Consider the following 19293-nt stretch of genomic DNA (forward strand, 5'->3'; position numbering starts at 1 on the left):
GAGATACAGTATATACTGATTTCTTAGGGGAAAAAATGAATTGTAATTTCAGTTTGACTTCTAAGAGGCATTTATTACATTACATTACATTTTGAAAAGCAGATTTTTCTAAAGAAAGATTCTGGGTGTGAAAGATGGCTTAAGTGTAGTTTTAACGATTATTGTGTTGTCAGTGACAAAGTGTCAGATCTGGCCTTTTGGAACTGCAGTTAATAGTCAATGGAGCTGTGCACTGACATGCCAGGCTACACTTTTTTTGCCCTGATACTCAGGATATCTTAGTCACAGTACTTGGATGCACAACATACAAAGAAAATGCATATATTTATTGTTAACATACTATATATGCATAAGAGCAATGTAAAAAAGAAATCCAGAAATGATTTGGTGAATGACGTTGTCACAGCGACACTAACCAAACAAAATTCAATTCAATTCAATTCAATTTTATTTGTATAGCGCCAAATCATAATATACATTATCTCAAGGCACTTTACAGGGTAAGGTCAAGATCTTACTTTGTTACAGAGAAAAAAACCCAACAGTTCCCACAACGAGCAAGCGCTTGGCGACAGGGGGGGAGGAAAAACTCCCTTTTAACAAGTCACTGTTTATCAGAGAGACAATAGATTTGGGTCATGGATCTATTTGATATTTTATAGAATAAATTGGAGCCAGATGCAGTCATCTCTGCAATATCATGCGTGCTGGGACACATTACACCAGCTTCCTGTTGTGGAGTTGTATTAAGTGCTGCAGCAGAGGGTTCATGTTAGTTGTCTTCTTCATTGCGTCCTTGTATTGTTTTGTGTCATGCAGTGGTTTAGTGAAATTGTGGTGTTGTGTTGTGATGCTACAACCGCCACTGAGCACCACAGTATTTGCTTTTGATTATCGTCATTGTCTTTATATCTATAAAACATCAACACAATGGAATCAACACTTTTTCTCATTATTCATCACTTTGTTGTTGTTACGTGGTCAGGAGACATTTTTTTTCCTCATCTTAGTTGTTAGGACAGTTTGACTCTTAGTGTGGTCATGATTCATATCAGGAATGTAGTAAAACTGTACCAATGTTTTCCACTAAGAACTTTTTTTTTTCTTTTTTTTGCCGGATTTATTTTGCACAGTGTAATTGTAGCACTACTTGCTTGTAGGAGTTATTAAATGAAAATGCTGCAAAATCATAGAAGTTTATGAAGTAGAAAGTATACATTATGAAATAGGCTTGTTTTCATTGTATAATTTTCACACTGATATGAGTTCTACCATAAAGCTGCAAGGTATTAGTTTTTTTAATTTCCCTTAGGTAAAGAAAATTGGCTTCATTCGTAGATTTTCACATTTTACATGAAAATAAACGTTTTAAAGACAAAAAGGAAAAATGGCAAGAACATTGCCAACCACAGTTTAATAGTAGAAAAAGCTCTAATAACTAACAGTGATGTCACACTACCAGATATATAGTAGTCTGTATCAATACCTCAGAAATTCCACCAAACTCGATAGCACAGCAAAAAAAATATAAAACAGACACGATGTGCTAACACACACACACACACCTAACATGACAACAGATCAGTAGTGTAGAATTATTTATTTGAAAAGTCAGTGTATTATTTTGACAAACTGAATGGTAACCTGATGTTATGAGCACCCAGATCATGTTATGAGCTCTTGCTGTGTTTGCCTAAAAAAGCCGGCTGATTTGTGTGGAGCTTTGCTGCAACAGTCTGAACAACATGTTGTGAAAAACCCACTCACCCTGAATTCTGTGTGCAGATCCCGATGTCTGTCTTTGAGGTGCTTGTGTAAGACTGAGGTGTTTCCACCTTTCACTCCAAATGCTTTGCAGCACCGTTTTGGTTTTCGACTGTCTGTAACTTGTCCCTGACGGTCCGCCTCAAACACAAAAATATCTCCACATATGACACCTGACATGTTTTTGACCGTTGCTGCACCGGCACTTCCTCCTGTGATTCCACATGTTGGTCTTGTTTGCAATCGATAATTTATTTAATCATGAAGTCTTTAAAATGTAAGAAAACATATCCCTGAAATTTGTCCAGATTTCAAGTCAATATCTTTAAATTTGCCGTTTTGTCTGATCAAAAGTAAAAACTGTAAAATGTTCAATTAACAATACAAAAAAAAACATCAACTGAGCAAATCCTCACATTTGACTTTTGCTTGAAGAATGACTGAGATTGTATATTTATTATTATATTGAAAATATGTGCCAATTAAGCCAATTAGACAATCAACTAATCACTTAATTGGATCACCTTTCATCTCTAGTAGAGCCAAATCAACACTGTCCCATGACAGTGAGCTTCACAGTGACACTGTTATTGTGAGGCTATGGCATTGATTTTGTCATAGTGTCTGTTCCTGTTCTTTGTCCATGACCCTCTCAGTCATAGTGACCAGCTGCATGGCCTGACCACATAGGTCGATGTAGACTAGGAGGGTGTTTTCACAATGAGTGTGACTTAGTCTTTAACATTGTGTCCATCCCAAGTCGAAATTCCAGTGTATTTACTTCAGATCCCATGTAATTCCACTTTACACAGGTTATCCTGCTGAGTAAATTCCTCCCTACAAGAAGTAGTTGGGTTGTTACATCCACAGAAAGCAGCTGTTTGTTATGTTATACATCACTTTATAGGATCTTTAAAAAATCGATGATTGATTTTTACTGCCTTACAGTCTGCTCATATATGCAGCAGCCTGTGGGATGGTCATAAAGAGCTGTCATCAGCTGGAGTGTGTGCCGTAGTAGTCATGTGTACACACTGATGCACGGTTGGCCTTACAGTGTGGATTCAGGACAGAGGGGTAGAGTGTGTGTCTGTGTGCGTGTGTGTGTGTGTCAGGGAGTAATTGAGTTGAATTGGTTTTAATGGGTCTTTATGGGATGTTTGGAGTTATTTCTGTCTGAGGTCTCCTGGCGTCCTGGTTCCACTGGAGGATGGCTTGGCCCTCCGCCCAGCGCCGAGGCTGCTCTACACTTTCTCCTCTGCTCTTTCATTCTCATGCTCTCTTACCCCCTCTCTCTTTCTCCCTGGCTCTCACTTTCCCTCTTTCTGTCGTGAGAGGGAGAGAGAGAGCGAGGGATTGCATGGCACCGAAAGAATGAGTGAGTGCTTGTTTCCTCCCGCCCTGCTTTTCTTTCAGTGCTGTGATTTAATGGGGCCTCCAGTTCGCCGAGCACTCACCCCTCTCCGCTAATCGCAGAGCGCCACTTTAAAGGCCCGAGCAAGTAGTCATGCCTCATCCCGACTCTCATTTGTCACAGAGATCACATGGTGGCGCATGAGCTGGGACCCTGTGGTGGCTGCACAATTACAGGGTCAGCAGAAGAGAGCGAAGAGAGCGAAGAGAGCGAAGAGAGCGAAGAGAGCGAAGCCAGCGGGTGCAGCGGCAAGGACGACTCCTCGGTGGCGGCACAGAACTAAACTTTCTCTTCCTGTCGCATTTTGATGGACGGCCTGAGGAAAGTGGCGGCATAGTATATGGGAAGACATGGAGTCACCTACAGAGCTGTGTGTATGTGTGTGTGTCTGCATACAGTACAAGCACAGCAGATTTAGTTTTTGTCATCTTTACTATTTTTAAATAATTCTCGACCAATTTGGTGGCGTAAAAATACAGATTCGACAAATACGTGTTGGCAGCTTCTGCTGGAAAGACTCTCACATGTGTTTTGAAAACTTTAAAAGCACATTATGTGATTCTGCACCAGTCAAACCACATCCCAGTTTAGCTCCAAGTATGGACTGTTTTTATTCACTTCTCATCCCCATAGTCTCTACACTGTCCTTTCAGAGCGAGTTTGTGCTCTGTGGCAACTGTACGCTGTATAAATATGCCACTGTTTTTCTTGACCTCTGTTTTCGTATGTGCATGTGTGTCTCCCTTTCACTAAGGTGACACTGTAACCAGTGAAAGTAACTAAGTAAGGTCACTGCCACTGTCAGAAAATGTAAATCAACCTGCAATAAGCAGTTTATGAAAAGCCATATATAAATGTACATATGTGGCTGTGGTGTGTGCACACATGCCTTTGTGGGGCCCCCATCTGTCTGTGTGTGTGAGTGTTGCCATGGGAGAGTGACAGCTCTGACCTTAGCCTTTTGAGGCCATGCCAGGTCATTGGCCGCCAGCCTCTGAGTGGTGAGGTAGTGGTGGGGAGCCCTGGGACTGAGAGCCTAGGCTTCATGAAAGCATAGTAGGATAAATGGATGGTTTGAGGGATGGATGGATGGAGGGAGGAGCAAGGAGAGAAGGGAGGATAAGATTGACCGCAGCGCGGAGGAACGATGGAGTCGGGAAGGAAGGAGCCTGACGTAGGAAGAGACGGATTGAAGAAGGAGTAAGGAAGCAAATGCAACAGGACGAGCTCCACGCTGCTCATTAGGTTTGGGTGTGTATGGGAATGGCAGTAAACATAACATTTCCCCTGCAGCCAGCGGAACGACTCCGGCATCTAATGACAGTGCTGCAGCACAATGAGTAGTAAAGCTGCAGCCACCAGAGCTGTCGCCCAGCCCAACTACCACTGGCCACCACCAACCAGGAGCCCTTGTTTTGACTCTGAGCCAGAGCCATGGCCTGGAGGAGGATGTATCGAGCTGCCATCTTACAGAAGTGAGACACAGGCTTCATAGATGCAGTACAGGAATTGTCATCAAATATTCCACAAATTTGGAAAAGTGTTCAATCTAATGTTCATGTGAACCATAACCAGCTGCTAGAGTATGACCCCAAATATTTATTGAAAGTCAGCTGGTGTATGAAGCAATTACAGGTTTATCTGCACAGGCTTACGTAAGCAAGCATCCACCCTCTACTGAAAGGAAACTGCTGTCATTGAGGTGATGCCACAGTGTCCTAGCTGGCATTTAAATCAAGCACAGCTCCGGGTGTGTATCTTTGCTTTGTCATGTAATTATTGTCTGGGAAAATTTTAGTAGTAAAGGACAAGCTGACTAATTTATAGCCTGTCTTCCTCAGAGATTGTTTGCTTTTCTCACAAGCAAAACAGTGTTAGGAAACATTCAAAATTGATGGTTGACTCCAAGAATATGGCGCAGATCAAAATGTGAAAGAGTGATAAATAGAATTCAAACACACCTCGTAACACAGACTGCAAATTCAGTTTTGCATTCACTGCAATTATGCCATAAAGCAGCTACACCACTTTCTCTTCACCCATTTCATCAATCAGTGTGTCAGTTCATTTGTCACAACTCATTTCCCTACATCCTTTGTTTTACAGTACATATTCTGTTTGACTGAAAGTGGTCAGCCTTACCACCAAACAGGATCTATTTCAAACTGAACCCACATTCAGGGCCTGTTCCGCCTCATACTCAGATCCAGCCTCTATCCTCAACTCACCTTCTGTTTAGATTGACTTCCATTTTCCACTGTCACTATCTACTGTCATGTTGACGCATGGTCTGCAATTTCCTCACGACTCCTATTTTGGTTAGAGGATGCTCTTTGATACACAGGAAATGAGCCACTCGGTAATAAACTCATCAGGCACGTGTCCATAACAACCATAACAAAGAGCTCCCCCTGCCAGCATGTCTTTCTGAGGTTGCATGGAAAGATTCATGATATGTTTAACTGTCGCCTGCTCACTCAAGGTGTACAATTTATCCCCTTGGATGCATCTAACTGATCATATTCCTGGTCCGAGTCTGATGTACTTCCTGTGGCTCCACCACTGTCTTAAAAGTAACGGCTTGCCCCTCTTTGAGTCCCAGTTTTACCGACATGAAAGGTGGTTTTCATGGGCAAATAAGAGGACTGGATGACTTTAGGGAACAGGGTCAAACCGCAAGATGAGAGTGGATGGTTCTGTCTCCTGAAAACCCATCCAGCAACCGGAAGCAACTGGGTTAAAGGCTATAGCCACAATTACTATGTAGAAGCTAGAGTGCTGTCACAGCCTCCTGTCAGAGATGTAAAAATGACTTGTGTGTGTGTGTGTGTGTGTGTGTGTGTGAGTGAGTCAGTCTTATGTTTCTTATAACTATGTGTAAACCTCAGACAATGAGGTGAGTTGAATCAGAAAACATCACATTTTCCCTTTTGTACACTACATCAAAGCGAAATGTAAAAGTGTTTTTTCTCTGATTCATTTTTAGCTACGGTAATACCATGGCTCTGGGGATATACTGTATCTGCTGAATAAATATTTCCACAGTTATTAGCAGAATTATCATGGAATCTTGTGCAGACATTCCTGGTCACCAGAGGATGACTCTTGCTTACTTGGATTTAACTTACATTTGATTGAAGCTGTTTTTAGCCACTCTAGTTGCATGTCTCAAGGGATGGCAAAGGCAGGCTGTCCACCACTTTGGTCCAGACAGAAATAAACAATCTGATGGATAACTGTAAAATTTTGTACAGACATTCATGGTCTTCAGACCATGAATCTGACTGACTTTGGTGAGCTCACTGGGAAGACTGCCACAACATTTTGTATAGATATTTATGGTTCTCTGAAGAAAAGTCTTAATGACTCTGGTGATCCCCTGACTTTTCCTCTAGCTCCACCATGATGTTAAAATTTATGGTTAGATGTAAAGTATCTTCACATCTGTTGAATAGATTGCCGTGAAATTTGGCAGTGATATCCAAAGTGCCAAGTGGATGAATCCTAACACCATGTGGGCTTGGTCAGCACGAGCTGCTTGTGTTTTCTCCAACAGTTTTCCCATGCCAGTAGAGATTGTTGCGAGTGGGCTCAATAATCTGCAATTACAGTGTGTTTGGTAACATACAGCTTGTAAAGCTACATCCACTGCGAACCTTGCACTGACCGTGATCACCACTCTGTATCCCAATGAATAAAACACCTTAGATATGACTGCATTGAATATTCTTATCTTTATTGAAGGAAGACAGACCTTACCGCTGTTTCTTGCTTGTATTACTAAGTCAATTAAATAATGTAAGCAGAGCATCTCTGTGGAATATAATCAAAGCATGATCATGAGTAATACATATATCTTTTGTTTTGGCGCTGTCAACAGGAGAAATCTGACACTGAACTATTAAAAGAAGCCTCACAGCGTAGGCGGGACACGGGACTCCCTTGTGTCAAGTATAAATCTGGCTTTAGTCTTGTAATTTTTGATTTACTATCTTCACAAGAGGTTCAGCAATACAATGCATGTCTGCTCAGTCTAGCAAATACAGCTGTTGTATCAAAATATGCAGGGATGAAAGCAAATATCTCTAAATATGTACCCTGAATATGAAGGCACATATTCATATCGATCATTGTGTCATTCTCATAGCATTACAGTGACAAAATGGCATTGCTTAAATGCAATAGTGTTGTTTTTTTTTCCTCTTCCTCTGTGACGACAGTGTAGTGACTTCAGCTCATCATATGAACTGCACTACCTGTACCAGAGGATCTGGAGCACTTGGTGTCCCAGACATTACTGCATTTTGCCATTTTTTAATTTTTTTTATTTTTTTTTTTAACATATTTTCATATTTTGTGCTGGCACGCAGCACTACTCCTGGAATAGCCTACTCAATTCACTTATGCCAGCCTGTGGACACTTTTCCAGGAACTGTCACTTGTGTTTAAGCTTCGTGAATTGGGGACAAGTCTATTAAGTGGGTCATGAGTCTTACCCAGGCCTCAGAGTCTGAAATTCTATCCCTCGATATTTGAAAAACAGCATTAGGCTCTTGTTTTTTTGTCAAAAAGCATCTGAAGAATGCACTCCTGTTGCACTATCCACTATGATAGGTCTCCCTGGCCCTCAGGGAGATGACCAACAGGAAAATCAGGGCAATGATTGGATGAAAAGTCGTCACTTTTATACTGCGTGTTCAGTACAGGAATGTCGGGTCTTCATTCCTCCTAGCCCTTCTGTATAAAAGGTATGGGCACCATTGTTGCTCTGATAATAAGCCAGCTGCAGAGGTAGTCACAGAGCCGTCTGTGTATAAGCGAGAGCCACCACGGCGAGGCAGACGCCATTGCTTTTGTGTTACACATCATGCCTCCGATTCCAGATTGCCCACATGCTGTCTAAGACTGGGGCAGCATTATGCTTTGTCTGGTTTAGTGTAAACAAGCAAAGCTGACACAATGAGGGGTCTTCTCCGCCACTATATATCAGGATCTTTCTTAAAAGGGCTGGCATGAACTGACTGTTAACCGTCTTTAAGTTTGTGTGTGTGCTTGTGTATAAAATGAGGAATGGGTTCAGCATCAGGGCAGAGCAGGAGATTGGGCAGCAGTTCTGTTTATACACAGGACCTGTATGAGTCATCGCGTGAAGGCGAATCTAACAGCAACATGTCATATCAAGACATCGCCCTACTCTCAGCTGCTCGCCTGATTCCTCCTCACGGTGCAGATTGCCAACTGTTGTTATTGTCCTACAGTGTTGTTATTAACTTCCACATTCCTGAAGACTGTGTCATATAATCGGTAAATTTTGCAAACCAAACTCAATCACCTCAACTGGTTAAAGCTTGCTAAATATGTAGGCAAAGCTGACTCAAGTACTGAATTTCACTTTTCTACTATGCACTAAGGTTAAAATTTAAAAACCTAAAGAATCCACCCTCTAAAAATATCCATACACAATACAGTGCCTTCCAGTGTGCACCACCAAATATTAGTCTTACAGTGCAGGCTCATTTAGCCACCAGCACCAGTCAGGAATAGTGGTACAGTTTGCCACAGTAACTTAGTGCCTCACAGCCAAAACCAGGACCTCAGAAATGTAAACATTTGCCTGTTGTGCATTAGCATGAAGCCCCAGAATGCCCCTGTGTTTAATACTATGTGGTGCTGTTAGAGGGGAAAAAAAATGTCAGGCCTCATTTGCAGAGCCATATGGACATGTGATGCTTATTTTCAGCAGGTTAATGAGTGATGAAGGCTGTTTGGTCTGGTTTGTGGCTTTGAGGGAACAGCGAGGCATGGGATATTTAAATGAAGTGTGTATTGTGTAGTGTCATCATTTCAGTGGAAAATCAACACACATTCATAAACATGGACCAGGGATTTCACTCACACATAAGTGTCTACGCATTTATTTTTAAATCCTATTGGAAAATTTAAACTTAAAATTCAAAATAACGGAGACCACACGAGTTAAGTTTCAGATTTTATTACCCAATTTATTGCTGGAAATGAATAGAAATAAAACAACCGGGCAGAGGAGAGAAAATGTTTGCTGAGGTAGCAGAGAACAGACATAGCTTTGGTCTGGACCAGCGGCAAGTGGATGAGATTATAGTATAGTATTGGTTTTATGCTGTGGTAGATAACGGGTGGAGCAGAGGCATCCTTCTGCAGTAATGTCAGGTTGCAGAAAACCCAAATGCAAATGCCTGGGAGGCTGAGACCTCTAATGTCCATGATTGTCCCGTTGGCCCTGTGTACCAGCCTAAATCAGCCCTCCAGCTCATACTGTTGTGTCGTATCCATTTTATACATGCACACACATACTCACAGAGCAGCACAGCCAGACACACTTGCAGCCTGAGGGTAGTAAGCAGATATAGCATACCACAGCAGGCAGTATGTGAACCAGTCTTAGTTGGTAACACCCATCTCCCACGCCACATGCCGCTTCACCAGTGGCACCTCCAGCAGTTGAGCTCTAAAACACACACAAATGCATCCACACACTCGCACAGACCTTTGTGTCTGAACACACATGTAAGATGAAAATCCAGCTTCCTGATTGTGCAGCTGCCAGGAGGTACTTGTGTGTGTATTATAAAAATGTTAGGGTGATATTAGGCTCCACAGAAGATAAGCCATTTACTGCAGATAATGTCGACCACAATTTGATGCTATAAAGGGTCAAACTCTGAACCCTCTGTAATCATCTGTGTGTGTCTTGTCTTGTTTTTCAGTCTGTGGTGAAAACCGGACGTTTGCTCATCAGTCATGAGGCTCCAGTCACCGGAGGCTTTGCTGCTGAAATCAGCTCCACAGTACAGGTGAGTGTGTGTCTGCCTGTGTGTGTGTGAGAGAGGGAGAGAGAACATACTGTATTTGATGAGATTTTATTGGGCCCTGTCGCTCCCAGGGGTAAGAGGTGGTCTTCAAAGGTACTGCTCTTAATAGGTTGCAGTGGTTTTGTCAATAAAAGCTCCACTTCGTAATAAAGCTAAAATAGCCTTTCACTGAATGCCTGAAAGGTACTATGCTACTCCACCCCCCACCCCTCCACCCTCAGTAGTCAGCTACGGAAGTGTTTGACAAGACATTAGGATTTAGAAGTTGGAGGTAGGAGATGATCCCCAGAAAAATGAGCAGCAACGCAGTCATTTCATTCATGATACATTTTCTCAGTTAGAGAGGTAGAAGTGCTTTTTGTCAGGAAATTCACTTTGATTACCATTATCCTCTTTTCACAGTGTGCAAAGGGGACGATTCAACAGTTCTAAATACCCATTAAAACATGTTTATGTATACCTCCTGAAAAAAACACACTCCTCTTCTAAGTTACTAACTCCATCAAATCTAAACAGAGAGCTGATACAAATATTGTTAGATTTGATGTGATTTACAGAGGATATAGGGTCTCACTTAGAAACTAAAGCAAAAGCTGCTTTTAACTTCAGATCTTGCCTGACTGAATGTTTTTTCAGTATCATTCATGGCTATGCAAACAGACACTGCTAATAGCTAATTCAGCATGACTTTTCATTGTCTGAACTGGGCAAAATGTAAACCATTATTAAAAAAAGCTGTGGCCCACAGCTAACTCAGTGACTGCATGGCAGCATTATTCTTCTTTCTTACATCCTCCAAAACATCATGGTAACTGTAGTTCCGAAACGTACGCCACTATTATTCTAAGTAGAAGCAAGACAAATACTAATGAGATGGACAAAATCCATGAATGTTAGCTTCATTGTTTTCTGTCGGTACATGATTCTTATGTCCCAGAAACAGTGACTCTCTCCTTTGTCCATGTATATATAAGTTATTTTCCCTGTGGTGAAAACCTGTGGACAAATATGCAAAAAAAAAAAAATCTATCAAATTGAAGTTGCATAAAATATCTTTACAAACGCTTTCCTAGAACACACAATGACACAAATTGATGGGACTTCTGAGCATTCATGTGAAAAGGGAAAGAGTTAAAAGCCTCTAAAATGTCATGGGCTCCAGGGGTTAATGAATACCAGAGGACTAATTAAATTCAGCTAAGGAGCAACTTCATTCTGAATATACAAAGCTACACAGAGGTTGTTTTCTGGGACTGCTAATACAGTGGCTCTAACTACCCATATAAGGTTTACGAAATATTGCTTGTTGCTGGCAATAGGGAAGGCCTGGACACTGTTACCAAGACATGCCAGAGACAGCGGATGACAAAGTCTGAGCTAAGTGTGATGCATGACTAAATGAAAAGTCCTCCCCTTCCCATCATCCTAATTACATCTATATTTGCGTGGTGAGATAATTATCTTCAGTATGTGTGGTGTTTTCTCCCTGTGAGGCTCTTAGCAGTGAATCCCACTCTCCTCTCAATGAGCAATTTGTGTCTCAACAATGACAACTCTCCCCTTTACACCCACCTCCTCAAAACTCATCAGAGTAATTGTGTGCACAGCAGTGGATGTGCTACCTGTTCCCTTGTTAATGTGCATAAAGTCAGAGTTGAAGGAGTAAAATTAATCGACCCTCTCCTCATTTACTGATGGTCAGATGTTGCTCCCTCCCCCTGTCAGTGAGGGCTGCAATGGCCAGTGAGTCATCCCCCTCATTTCCTTGTTTCCATGTTTCCACATTGAGTATGGGTGATGTAAGTAGTTGGTGTGTTCACTGATTGCATTGAATTGCAGTTTTTCACATGGCCTCAAGCAAACTGGATGCTGTTGTTGGAAAGAAACCTTTGGAGCAGTTGCTGGTTGGGTTTTATAAGGATGCAGTTTGACCCACAGGCCTCTGTCACACTGTTAAACCATACATTACATTATACTTAATCCTTGTTCAAAGAGAACATGATATGCTTGCTTTAAACACACAGTCTCTCTCTCCAATAAAAGGTATAATGGCCTTTAATAGCTTATAGCAGTCAATCAGGCAATTCCTCTTGGGTGATGGTTTTAGTGCCATTAAAGCTCAGCACATTAGACTGTAGTATCTATTAATAATAAACCATCTGCCTCGTCTAGCAACACATGTCAAGCTTTGCCTTAATATCTGTATCATGCTTTTGAGGGAAGTAAGTGAGGACTCAAATGTGATTTGTGTACTGCTTGAATATAATAAATGTTTGGTGTATACCAGGAGTCAAAATGTTGCTTTCTTTCAAGGAAAATAAGCACGGTAATAAGTAATAGGTACATAACAGAGAGCTTTTGAAAATATTGACTTTGTTGCAAACATCTTACAGATTACATAATTCTAAAAGATATGGGCTGAGAGAAGTTTTAGCTCAACATGATTTATATACTAAATTATATTATAACCAGTAACGAATGATGTCCACTTTAGCCGACACATGATTAATTGTAATTTTCTGCTTCTCCAAAATCAATATTTGACAAATCTAACAAGAATATTGTTCTCTCTGTGTTACTTGTTATCACCATATTTTATTTTTTACCTGCAAGAGGCTTTTTCCATAGAGGGACTGGACAGACATTCCTGAGGCGCTTAGCATACCTGACATCAGCCAGCTTGGATGTTGCAGATTATAGCTGCACTTACATTTGGTTGCAACTAGGTGGCAGTCTACTAAGTGTCCACTGTAGTGACATTTTAATTAAGTATAATGAAGTGTTTAATTTTAGAAAAATGAAATAAAAAAAATTAAGCTTGCTTTTCCTTTATTTCTTGTTAGCTCCATTTTACATCTTAATTATCTCAACTATTTTTAACAATCTCAACACATCTTTACAATTAAAAGGCTTTAACACCTTTTTTCTTTCTTTTCCTCTTATATCCCACTTTCCCCACTTATTTCTCTGACGTTGCCTATCGTCTTGTCTCCCCCCATGTGTATCTCACTCGGTGACTCGAGTCACAATGACGGTGGCTGAGTAGCATCATGTGACCAGAACCATAAATGCTAGAAAAGCTGCACTGGTTAAAGTGGAAACACTTTAAATAAATTTAATAATTCTCAATAATTTATAGGTCATGGGTCCAGGTCCGCATAGGAAAGCATCTGGCTGCAGATCCGGACCGTGGTCCGCCTATTAGTGACCTCTGTTATATAACAGGCATATGAATGTACAGTAGAGAAATGGATTATGCTGCTTGAGTGGTTTGAGAGGAGTTTGTGGCTGTTTTGATTGTTTTTCCTTCACTGTGAATCTGGGTCACCATTGGAATCCATTATAACCGCTGTGAATCCAAGCTGACTGCAGCCACCACAGCCTGCAAAAGCAGAACATCTTTCACCGTCTACAGAGGATGAGAGGTTGATACTCAAGAAGATAGATTCATCCCAGATAGTAGAGTGAGGTCACAACCTCAATGTGTGACATAAAGTAATAAACAAAATAATTGGGATGTGATGGACACTGGGCCGCACATTTCTAGATAAAAAATAATTTTAATATTTTGAAATTATGAATTTCTCACCCAGGACACAGTCTTTCTTCTTCTAAATGAAGCCATTGTTAAATTTTTAATAATTACATTTATTGAGTAAAGCTTTTTTTATGCAGATAGAAGCACAGCATGTTTGGGAAGTATTTCTGATGTTTTATCCACAACTGTTTTAATGAGGTAAAAATATATTTTTAAAAATGCCCTTTTTAATAACCAATTCAATATAACACCAGTGCACACTGCAGCCTCAAAACATAAGACAGAGATTAATCAACTAGGGCCGTAAATATCAATTACTTTTATTATCAGTTAATCTACTGATGAATTTCTTGATTTATATTTATTTATTTATTGTTCTTGTTCTGTCCAACCAGCGGGGGGGAAGGGCCCAAAAGTCTGAGACCACCTCAGAAAGTGGTCTCGCATGTTTGTACCTGTCTTTGTAAAAAGTCTGGTAATTGTTTGTGTACAGGATAAACACAGAAAGACGATGAGTTGTAGTGAGAAAGCAGTCTGGATTCAAACCTCTCTCACAAGCCCTCTTTTTCATTTGTTAGAAAAAAAGTGTCATTTTCTGTCTACGATTGCAAAACTATTAATGTAGCCCTGGACAGACTTCCTGAAAATATGTGCCATTATTTAAACGCACCTTGCATTAAATGCACCTTGTGGTGAAATCCTGAGTCCTTGGTTTAATGTCCCTCAGACGCAGAAGTAATGTTGTCATCGATGAGTGAGATTGCTTTTCAATTAAATTTACCATGCAGTCTGACTTGGCCTTCACAATGGGATAATTAGGCACTAAAAATACAGCTTTTAGCAGAAAGATTGAGTCACAACTCCTTAGCAACTACAATAACATCCTGACTTTGAGGATATGGGAGTGAAACTAATACAAATCAACAGCAGTGTGGATGTTTAAGATCTTAACTTGTATCACACCTCCCTGTTTACTCTCGTGGCCTTGTAGGCAATCAAGGGACAAAAAGATAAAGTGGTTGTCAGTAAAGCTTGTATAGTCTAGTCAGTGTTGTCTGGGTTGTGTTGTTTTGAGAGAGTGGCTTTAAACACTACCTATCCACCTCAGGCCCTTCCAGAAAGATCCATTTATGGATTTGATTTTCTCTTTTGTATTAAGAACAGAGGGGAGTTTGGTAGTGCTTGGAAAGGTTTCCTTTATCAGGCTTTGGCTGCAGCCTTCATGATTTAATAATGTGTCATTAGTTGGCCCTTCCCTGAGTGTTTGGCTGATGACTGAATAGGACAGAGTAGGGCAGGACGAGATGTGGCTAAAGACAATGCTTTCATGGACCTCAGGGATGCACAGAGAAAAGTGGTGAATCACCCTCCTCCCCTAAACTCTACAAACCACTGCAAACTTGAGTGTAGTTGATTTCAATAAGTCCAAGCTTTGGCTGCTTAGAACAATTAGAAAGAAGTGATAGCATAGATGACAATACACAAAAGAGAAAGTAGTATTATATTAAAGATGGTATTTTTGTAGCTAAAGTGGCCCACACATCGCACTGTACTGAATCAGCACTGTAGCACTGTCACTAAGAGAGTCTCAGGATTAACTGTGGGGCCCTTGAATTGACTGCCTCTACTTCCCATGGTAGTGCTTTCAATTATTGTTTAATTCAAACTAACAGAATCCAACATCCAGCCCAGCATTTCCTGCCGAGTTGTGGTACTATTCTGGGACACGGTTCAAAGACTACCAAATCCTCTCAGGCCCAGTTGGTGTTAGCTGAGGATGAAGGTTTGCACGTTTCTGCCATAAATGCCTTCTGAATCAGAATCAGGCCACTGGTCGCCTGTCAAGCTTTACTCAATGAGAATCTGAGTAGTCCCATGGCCTGGGGCATCATGCCCCACTGTAAAAGTCATGGTTCGCCCTCCCATGACTTTCTCCATCATGAGATACACTAAATTGCCTTCAAAGGATGGTGTTTATACAGGAAGGCTCCATTAAAAGGCTTTTGAATTGGAAACAGGTACGACCATGCTGGGTAAGGAGGTTATAGAGGTTATACAATTTTGGACTGCTGCTGCTTGTTACTATCAGTTAATACCCTAAAGCCTGATCCACTCATTAGCCATTTCTTCCTAGCAGGATGTTGTGCAGAATCATTTCTCAACTTCTGAACTAAAATCACTAATACAAGTCAATGAGCCTTTATTTGTTAAATGGGTGAGTTAAATGTCGGTTTATCTAGCAGCACAATGGGGTTTCATCAGACAGGACAAGATTATTGAATGGATGAGAAATGGAGAAACAACTTTATTTGTCTTAAAGTTAAAATCCCTAAGGTTTTCATGAGATCAAACCCTGTTTGATACCACTTATGGTCGGCATTTTCCGCCAGTAGCCAGTCATTGTACACTGTTGCCCATAAAGTTGTAATAAAATATTTTTTACCTCTTCTCATGAAATGATTGTGACAATGCAATTTATTCTTGGTAGATAAAGTGTATATCTTCTCAAAACTTTATTGATCAATCTCTTCCAAACATATCACAGTGAAAATTAAACCACAATTAACATTTGCAAACTATGTATTCAGGCTTAAACAAAATTGGGGGTATTGAACAATAGGATTAAGGACTTTGTTTAAATTTTTCAACTTTGGTCAATTTAACAGGAAACACATATTGGAGGGGATTTCATGCATAAGAATGTCCAATATTACTCTTTCAAATGTCACTTAGTCACTAATATTGAGTATGGCCACCCCTGACACGGATCAATGCGTTAAGACGTTGTGGCATACTGTCCCCAAGCTTGTTGACACCGTCAATGGGCAGGGTGTCCCACACTTCGGTCAGATCCCGGGCTAATTCCTGTAGACTCTGAGGAATATTGTCCCTCTCATTAAGGGCATCATGCCTGGGATGCTCGATAGGGTTCATATCAGCAAGCAGGCCATGGCATCTGCTGCATCCCCTCTGCATCAAGAAATTCTCTCACTGCCGCTCCCCTGGGGGCTCTTGCGTTGTCGTCTTGCAGCCTAAAGTTGTTCCCATAGACCCTTTTTGTGTGTGGGAGGCAATGGTTCTCCAGGATATCCCGGTACACGAAGGCGTTGACTTTTCCATCCAGCAACACCAATGGTGTTTTTCCTCCATAATGAATACCGGCCCATACTATCACTGAGCCGCCACCTCCTTGAGTGGTTTCCTGGATGCAGTCATCACAGAGGTTCTCACCACGTAACCGCCGCACCCTTTGTCTTCCATCTATACGGTCAAGGACATAGCGGCTCTCATCCATAAAGGCAATATGTCGCCAGTGCCCAAGCTGTAATCTTCTGTGCTCCCTAGCCCAGCGAAGTCGAGACACTCTGTGTTGAACAATTAGGCATGGACACTTGGTCATTCATCTTGCTTGGTAACCATGCTGAAGCAATCTTTGATTTACAGTTTAGTGGGAAACGTTGATTCCATGGTGTCTTCTCCACAAATGACAAAGGCGGCTCGCTGGCAATTTCCGATTTCTACGGCACACATTAAGCAGTTGCCAATCACCTCGTCTGGTAGTTAGTCGTGGTCGACCTGGAGATTTTCATAGCCTCAAAAGACACTCCTCTCGATGATGTTTGAGGATTTTACAGACCGCACTCTGCGATATTCCAAGGATATCAGCAATATTAGCTTGTTTGTGTTCGTCCTGTCAGAGTCCAAGCACTCTTTGGCATATTGCTAGTTGCGTCAGACGAGGCATAGCCTAGGGAACTTCTGTGTCAAATTTGGTTGAAAATTATACAGCCAATTCTGAAAACGTGGACTTACTGCATACAGACTTTAAGCGGGAAAAGGACAACACAGCAATTGTCTTGCCTTTTATAGCGCCAAACAATTGTTACGCATAAATTCATTTCACCTGGATAACTAGGACTCAGTATGTAATCATTGCACCTGGTCAAAGGTGATTACTGATGTGTATAAATAGGAATAAAAAGAGGAATGTGTCTGAAAAAATGATTCCAACTTTATGGGCAACAGTGTATTTGCATTCAGTAGTGACTTCTCTGCAAAGTAGTTTTTATTGTCAGTGGTGGAGTCTGCTGTTCAAGTTGCACTCAGGAAACAATGCATGTGTGTAATACAGTGTTACTTTTTGTAGTTTAATTTTATTGACACCAGCCTCACTGTTAATTTATTTGATTGTATTTTAATAGTGAGAGTGTTAGACTGTGAAGACAGTGGAAAATAGAATCCCTCTTTGTTGTTTTTAGTTAAAAAGGTTTTATGTTAAAAACACATTGAGGGGTTGAAATTACCTGTAATCTACTACAACAGCTCTAATGGAAAATTTAGCATAATGTACATGTCCACAGCACTAATGCCATTAGTGCAACAGAGTCATGATGTGCTCCACCACTCTGCTGCTCAGAGTTTCTCCTTTTTACAGTACAGTTAATTCCAGTTGTTTCTTCTTTGCTGTACTGATTTTTTTTCCACACCAAAAGCCTACATGAAGAGAGAAAGCTGCAAGACCTTTAATGTGAAAACTCTTGAGGAAGTGTTAAGTTTCTGTCATAGTGGCCTAACACCATTCATAGAACATTCAGTAAGGCAAGTATTACACTTGCTCTAGTGAAGGAATTAGTGCTGGGACATTTCACTGCATTCATTAAAACAAAGGGTAAACATGGAGAAAGTTTTCAGTTTGCATTAACTTGAAAACATGCAAAATTAGAAAAAAAATTGAAAAAACTCTGAAAAGGGACTGAAAGCAAATCTATGCTTACTTCCTCACTGAGAAATTCTGAATCAGGCCTCGTGCTCCGCCCACCACCGCTGGTTGACCAGTGAAAGAGCAGTGTGTACCAAGATGGTTAGCATCACAGGAAACATTGAAGAGATTCAGAAATACATGTTTGAGTTCAAGTCAGACCCAGACTCAGATGAGGAGTCTGAAGCCAAGTTAGCATCTTTTACTTGTTTATGGTGTTTGTTAGCTTATAACTGGCAGTGGCCACAGGACTGGTTCCTTAGGTTTACGTGTGTCTGAATCTGTTTTTGAGACTGGTACAGTGCAGTACCAAGATGGAAATACTCAGTCATGGTGTTGGCTGATTATTTGGCATCATGATATCTCTTGTATCATATAAAAAAACACCAAATGGATATGTTAGCAGGGTCGGACTTATACAACGGATACTTTTTCAGAGGGATGCCAAGAAGGGAGCGCACAAAGGGAACGAGAGAATCTTAAGGGTAAATATCATAAACTTAAATCTTTTTCACTAGGTAAGTTGAGCCCAATCTATATAACGTTGTAGCATTCAGTAGTATTCAATTAGAGCTGCTGCAGTATTGATTTTTCCTTACCCCATGAATGAGTGAAGCCATACAAACCTTCATGGTAAAAACATAATTTAAACCTCAGACATTATAAAATAATTGGTTCCTAAATACCGTATTGGCCTGAACATAAAGTGACCCAGATTATCAGACGATGATGCCCCTTTAAATTTGCATTTATCAAAGATCTGAGTGGCCTTGCCCAAAAAAATGACTTAATTCCAGACCTGGTCAGCAAGGTCTTGATTTTCATAAGAGAGGGTCTTTAAAAATGCCATTTGATACATTATGTATTTTATGTTTTGCCCTGGCCCTTTACTTGGGACCAGCCTTTATTTGTTTGTACAGACAGCACTTGTCTGTTGATTTCACTGTAAATTAAAATAAGTAGTTAT

The 19293-nt window shown here is 40.8% G+C and overlaps 1 protein-coding gene across 1 annotated transcript in view; it reads left to right on the plus strand.

Moving 5' to 3' along the window:
* Nucleotides 1-19293, plus strand: part of bckdhb (branched chain keto acid dehydrogenase E1 subunit beta) — a 57925-nt gene that overhangs the window by 31710 nt on the left and 6922 nt on the right. The window contains exon 9 of the mRNA XM_071470769.1: nt 9925-10011. Coding sequence (XP_071326870.1) covers nt 9925-10011 — 87 coding nt within the window. The remainder of the gene's footprint in view (nt 1-9924; nt 10012-19293) is intronic.

This window comes from Trachinotus anak, unplaced genomic scaffold (genome assembly GCF_046630095.1).
Source record: "Trachinotus anak isolate AG129_WGS33_773 ecotype Australia unplaced genomic scaffold, CSIRO_AGI_Tana_v1 ptg000032l, whole genome shotgun sequence".
In the NCBI taxonomy this organism is placed as follows: Eukaryota; Metazoa; Chordata; class Actinopteri; order Carangiformes; family Carangidae; genus Trachinotus; species Trachinotus anak.